General features: G+C 40.4%; 1 protein-coding gene across 2 annotated transcripts; it reads right to left on the minus strand.

The window, feature by feature from the left end:
- Positions 1-447: 447 nt before the first annotated feature.
- LOC135509688 (large ribosomal subunit protein eL28-like) lies at positions 448-5206 on the minus strand. 2 transcript variants are annotated; one of them, XM_064930559.1, is made up of 5 exons: positions 5159-5206; positions 4226-4316; positions 3488-3611; positions 3130-3248; positions 448-585 (listed from the first exon to the last, which is right to left on the minus strand). In XM_064930559.1, exons 2-5 carry the CDS (start codon positions 4304-4306, stop codon positions 496-498), a joined length of 414 nt encoding a protein of 137 aa, XP_064786631.1. In that variant the 5' UTR covers positions 4307-4316; positions 5159-5206; the 3' UTR covers positions 448-495. The 2 variants fall into 2 exon arrangements, with proteins under 2 accessions (XP_064786631.1, XP_064786632.1); XM_064930560.1 differs by lacking the exon at positions 5159-5206 and having other exon boundaries at positions 448-565.
- Between the last annotated feature and the right edge of the window lie 736 nt (positions 5207-5942).

Raw genomic sequence — 5942 nt, forward strand, 5'->3', positions numbered from 1 at the left:
GCATATGCATTGTTGGACAAAAAAAATAATTGCCAGGAACAAAATTATCAACCTATTCCCATGCTTTAAAAAAATACTGCTGTTCACTTTCGTTCCAGTTTCTCTAGAAATGTATTCCAACCCGATAGACACACTAAGCGACCGTTCTCTATGCATGGCATTTGGGGAAATGCATGTGACATATTCGGCCATTTTAGGAAAGATGCATCATTAAAACACTCGTAAGTTCCATCGCTATCGGGAAACCAGGAAATGGGCTGTAGGTTTAAATAACCAGATTGAATGAATCAGAAACAGGGGATGTTGTATAGCACCATTTAAATTAGGCCTGCCAAAAACAAAATTACACCATCAAACACATGATACAGCGGTGTTATAGCCACTTACGCCAACTTGAGGCATTGCTCTTTATTCTTACGACCCAAAGATTGAAGACTGACAGGGTAGTGTTTCTCAAACCCATTTTTTATTTTTATTTGTCATAACTCGGCAACTTTATGCAGTCTTGGCAGCCTTGGAACGCCTCTTCACCACCACCACACGCTTCTGGCTCATCAGGATGGCGCTGGCACGACGCAGAGCAGCCTGGGAAAACATAAGACATTGTTCAACTTTAAGATGTTATACTTGGATCCATCTTTTACTTGCTACAAGTCTGACCATAAACCCATTACACAACTTTAAACCCTGTGGGTTTATTCAGGTCCACTGCAAGGGCCGGATTCCTGTACACTAATACCCTGACTACACGGCTCACATCGCATATGTATTTTTTTAAATCTATATTATTAAATTATTGCACATATACTGCGCGCCAACGAGGGTCTGCGTTGGCCAAGGGCTAAAATAGACGTCAGATCTATTTGTGACGCAGATTGCGCTGCAAGTCCTGCCTCTCCCATCTCATTGATTTATAGAAGCAGGTACCTACGTGCCATCTCATTGGTTATACCCAGGTGGGTGACTGAAAGACGAACGAGGTCGGTGGCGGTAATGCACCTAATTTATGAAAGTTGCCAATCGCAATATAAAGTCCGGAGAAGGAAAAGCCTTGGAGGAGAGTGACTAGAAACGAGTTGGGTTGACCGTTTTATGTGTGGATTAATTGTCGGAGTAGAGGACCTTGTGCATTTCGGGTAAATTAATAACTCAATGTTTATATCCCAGGACAAATGTGCTAGCAAGTGCAAGCTAGCTAGCTAAATCACCATACATGTTTGATGCTTTTCGACCTTTCCCCAAATTAATGTAATTGGTTCAGAGTTTATTTTGATATTTTAACCTGCGTGTTGTGATCGCGTTTGGTGTGGGGGGACAAAATTCATTTATGCACGATGGCACACGCGCGCAGCCAGTTTGGGTTCCGTGTAAGCTGGAACTGGACTAAAAAAACTTTCAATGGAGAACTTCCATTAGACATACTTTAGTCCAGGACAAGACTCGGGCCTCAATTCAATCAGATTGAGCTTAACCCGCGTTGGCAGACATCTGCATTAGAGGTCGACCGATTAATCGGAATGGCCGATTTCAAACTTTCACAACAATCGGAAATCTGTATTTTTGGGCGCAGAGTTTCCAAATTTGTATTTTTTTTTTTTTAAATTTGTATTTTTACATCTATACACCTTTATTTAACTAGGCAAGTCAGTTACGAACACATTCCTATTTTCAATTACGGCATAGGAACAGTGGGTTAACTGCCTTGTTCCAGGGGCAGAACGACAATTTCCACCTTGTCAGCTCGGGGGATCCAATCTTGCAACATTACAGTTAACTAGTCCAACGCAATAACGACCTGCCTCTCTCTCGTTGCACTCCACAAGGAGACTGCCTGTTACGCAAATGCAGTAAGCCAAGGTAAGTTGCTAGCTAGCATTAAACTTATCTTATAAAAAACAATCAATCATAATCACTAGTTAACAACACATGGTTGATATTACTAGATATTATCTAGTGTGTCCTGCGTTGCATATAATCTGACTGAGCATACAAGTATCTGACTGAGCGGTGGTAGGCAGAAGCAGGCGCGTAAACAGTCATTTAAACAGCACTTTTGTGCGTTTTGCCAGCAGCTCTTCGTTGTGCGTCAAGCACTGCTCTGATTATGACTTCAAGCCTTTCAACTCCTGAGATGAGGCTGGTGTAACCGAAGTGAAATGGCTAGCTAGTGAGTGCGCGCTAACTCGAGGGTCGGAAGCTCTACTGTTACACTGGCAATACTAAAGTGCCTATAAGAACATCCAATAGTCAAAGGTTAATGAAATATAAATGGTATAGAGGGAAATAGTCCTATAATTCCTATAATAACTACAACCTAAAACTTCTTACCTGGGAATATTGAAGACTCATGTTAAAAGGAACCACCAGCTTTCACATGTTCTGAGCATGGAACTGACATGTTAGCTTTCTTACATAGCACATATTGCACGTTTACTTTCTTCTCCAACACTTTGTTTTTGCATTATTTAAACCAAAGTGAACATGTTTCATTATTTACTTAAGACTTATTTACTTGATTTTATTGATATATTATAATAAGCTAAAATATGTGTTAATTCAGTATTGTTGTAATTGTCATTATTACAAAAAAAAAAAAAAAAAAATGGCTGATTAATCAGTATCGGCTTTTCTGGTCCTTCAATAACCGGTATCGGAAAAATCATAAGAAAGTACATTCTAATGCATGTTTATTTGAATGGAGTGTAATCAAGGTGTATACGATTGAACATCACGCATTTGAGTGTTTGAACTTGTAAGACATCTGCATGGGTTGTCAGATAAAGTTGGGTGTGGTTTCATGGAAAATACAGTGGCAGTGTCCGCAATAAGGAAACGCAAGGAGCCGCTTGTGGATTTGACCACTAACACAGTTCCACTTCCTACACTGCAAAAACAACCTCTATGCGGATGTCGGCTAGCACACATTTGATAGAATCTCGCCCTTTATCCATGTCAGGGAAAATCGGCCCATCATCGTCTAAGATTCAAACTTGTGTGGGACCACAGAAGTCTTCGATCCTAGTCCTAAATCGAACAGGGTTTACAGACTTTTGTCAAAAGCCCGGTTGGTCCCTAGCACAAATATTGAAGACCAGTAGAAAAACAAGTGGTTTAGTAGAGTGTGCTCACCATGCGCAGGTCCTTTCTGTAGTTGCTCTTGCGGATGATGTGCCTCAGGCTGCTGAGAGTGGCACGCGAGTTCTTGTTGATGGTGATCTTCTCATATGAAGTGGCAGGCTTGCGCTGGCCTGAGTAATAAAACAAGCCAAAACTCCCTCAATTCACATTCTTAGAGTACGCTTTGACCTAAATCAATGACATGTCAGTCAGGTTCATAGGTACAACAGCTACCAATATCTTTACAGCAAGACAATTAAGGTGATTCACAAGAGGTGGATTAGGACAAGTATTGAAGAATCACCATAAACAGGTATGTGGTGGAACTGTACTTCATTTCCTGGTTGGTATTATGGAGAACCATGTTTACCTGCACGCTTCTTCAGCACGACAACGACACCCTTTCCATCAGCTGCAGGCTGAACACCAACAGTCTTCCTGTGCACCAGCCCGTTGAAACGGAAGGAGTTCTTGGACTTCAGGTTGTTGGGCTCCTGTTAAACAAATGCAAATTATATTTGACTAACAAATCCCATTGAACTTGTTTCTTAAATCCTCAATCTGCAGCATTGACAAATCCTGCAGCACGACCCTGCATGGTCAATCCATGTGTATACTGAACAAAAGTATTAACGCAACATGACCAGAAATGGGATCACACATTTGTTTACATCCCTGTTAGTGAGCATTTCTCATTTGCCAAGATAATCCATCCACCTGACAGATGTGGCATATCAATAAGTTTATTAAACAGCATGATTATTACACGAGTGCACCTTGTGCTGGGAACAATAAGGCCACTAAAATGTGCTATTTTGTCAACACCACAGATGTTCCTAGTTGAGGGAGCATGCAATTGGCATGCTGACTACATGAATGTCCACCAGAGCTGTTGCCAGAATTATTTGTTAATTTCTCATTTTGTTCAGTGTACATTCATCTCTTTGTTATGTGAATAAAGAATTGACAGACCACAGACGAACTATCAACATTTCAACAAACTCAAAGAACATCTGACTGCAAGCATGACCTAGTTCATGATCCACCAGGTATGTGGGGTACATTTACTAGGACCACTGATTCTTGGCCGTCTGTTAGTTGTACTCACGGTGCTGTAAGTCTGTCCATTCCTCTTGATGAGGAAGCTGGAGCAGTTCCTAATGACCATCCACTGCAGATGAGAAGACATGTTGACGAACCTGGGACAGACAATAAGCGTTAAAGGGATAGCAGATACCCATAGACTTCCAGTCATTGCGCCAAGGCTAGTTAAAATTGGCTCGCGCAACTAGCGCACTTCCTCCATACTGGACAGACAAATGGTACCGAGTTTATCGGACTCTGGTGAAGTCGATAAAGGGATTTTGGCAATGAGGCCGTTTAATACAAGTTACTCAAGTAACACGGGAATCAAATGCACATTTTGCAGAAAACGAACGTTAATAGAACAAGTTCATTGTTTGTTTGGCTAACGTTAGCTAAAAGCCAGGCTATAAAACAGAGCAACTTGGCAGGATTGTTTTGTCACCTTCCTATAGTTGGCAAAAATGTACCCAACTAGTAATTGGCTACCTCAAACGAATTAAATTAGCTAAATTGCTAGGATAGGAAGTTAGGTACCTAAATAGCATGAATATGGTCCAGTTGAGTGGGACTGTGAAGATCGCGTGTTAAGCCCTTCAACTGTTTCCGATTAAAGCGATTTACAATATGCAAAATGTATATAGTTGACAAGCATTAGCTACACCAGATTACAAATGAGGGCGCACGTCGAAGCCCCGTGCTCTGTATAGGACAAACAACCACGCCAGCTAACTTTACCTCGCAGTATGGCAGACTGATTTAGGGCCTAGCAGCAGGCTGACCGATTTGAAATAGTTCGATTAGAAATGTCTATCAAAAGTATCGCTACAATCAATATCACACTTATGGAATAAAAACGTACGCTGTTATTAAACAATTAGCAATCTAAACATAGCAGACAGGTCAAATTGTTCGACATTTTTAATACGACTACAAGAACACCAAACAACCACGTTACCTTCCAGCGGAAAAAGAGGACGGAAAAGGGCGGAAACCGCATTACATTGAGTATTTGATAGATCCATGCACGTTGAAATATTTTTTCTTCTCGAGAGAAAATCAGAAGATGAACCAGAAGTCAGACAAACGGCAATATTTTCAAAAAATGTGCTTATAAAATCATTTTTGTTTGAATAATTTTACAATGTACTTTTTATTTAAATGTATATGTCGGAGGGACACTAACAGAACGTTGTAGTTTGTCTCTTACGTCATAACTGTGCGCCTCTGTTGATCGGTCATGTCTACATGGGTCGAGCTTTCATTAATTTTAGTTAAGCCTTTTCTAAGCCTAATTATCCCAATCTGCTACGAAAAGTACATTCTGATAAAAGCAGGATTCCTTCTAGCCATGACCTTGTTTTCTAACCAGAGTCGTAGCTATCAGGTCTCTATTTATGTAGTGCTGTCTCACTTGTGATGTGTGTTTTGTCCTATATTTAGATATATATTTTTTTATCCCAGCCTCCGTCCCCGCAGGAGGCCTTTTGTCTTTTGGTAGGCCGTCATTGTACATAAGAATTTCTTCTTAACTGACTCGCCTAGTTTAAAAAAACAACAAAAAAAAATCAGGGATCCGTTGGACGCCCCTACCCTAAACCGATTTTATATTCACACATTTAAGATACATATGCCAAAGGCCATTTAAAATGGTAAAAATCAATGACTAATTAATTGATTGTCACAGAAACATAATATATATAGTTATTCTATAAATGTCTAGCATACTTTTACAACCTTTG

The sequence above is a fragment of the Oncorhynchus masou genome, chromosome 22, assembly GCF_036934945.1.
Source record: "Oncorhynchus masou masou isolate Uvic2021 chromosome 22, UVic_Omas_1.1, whole genome shotgun sequence".
In the NCBI taxonomy this organism is placed as follows: Eukaryota; Metazoa; Chordata; class Actinopteri; order Salmoniformes; family Salmonidae; genus Oncorhynchus; species Oncorhynchus masou.

Coding starts and splice junctions, on each gene's coding strand:
- LOC135509688 (XM_064930560.1), bottom strand. CDS start 4,306: ATGTCTTCTCATCTGCAGTGGATGGTCATTAGGAACTGCTCCAGCTTC. Junction 3,612..4,225: donor ATGGACAGACTTACAGCACC/GTGAGTACAACT, acceptor TTTGTTTAACAG/GAGCCCAACAACCTGAAGTC. Junction 566..3,129: donor ACAGAAAGGACCTGCGCATG/GTGAGCACACTC, acceptor GCGTCGTGCCAG/CGCCATCCTGATGAGCCAGA.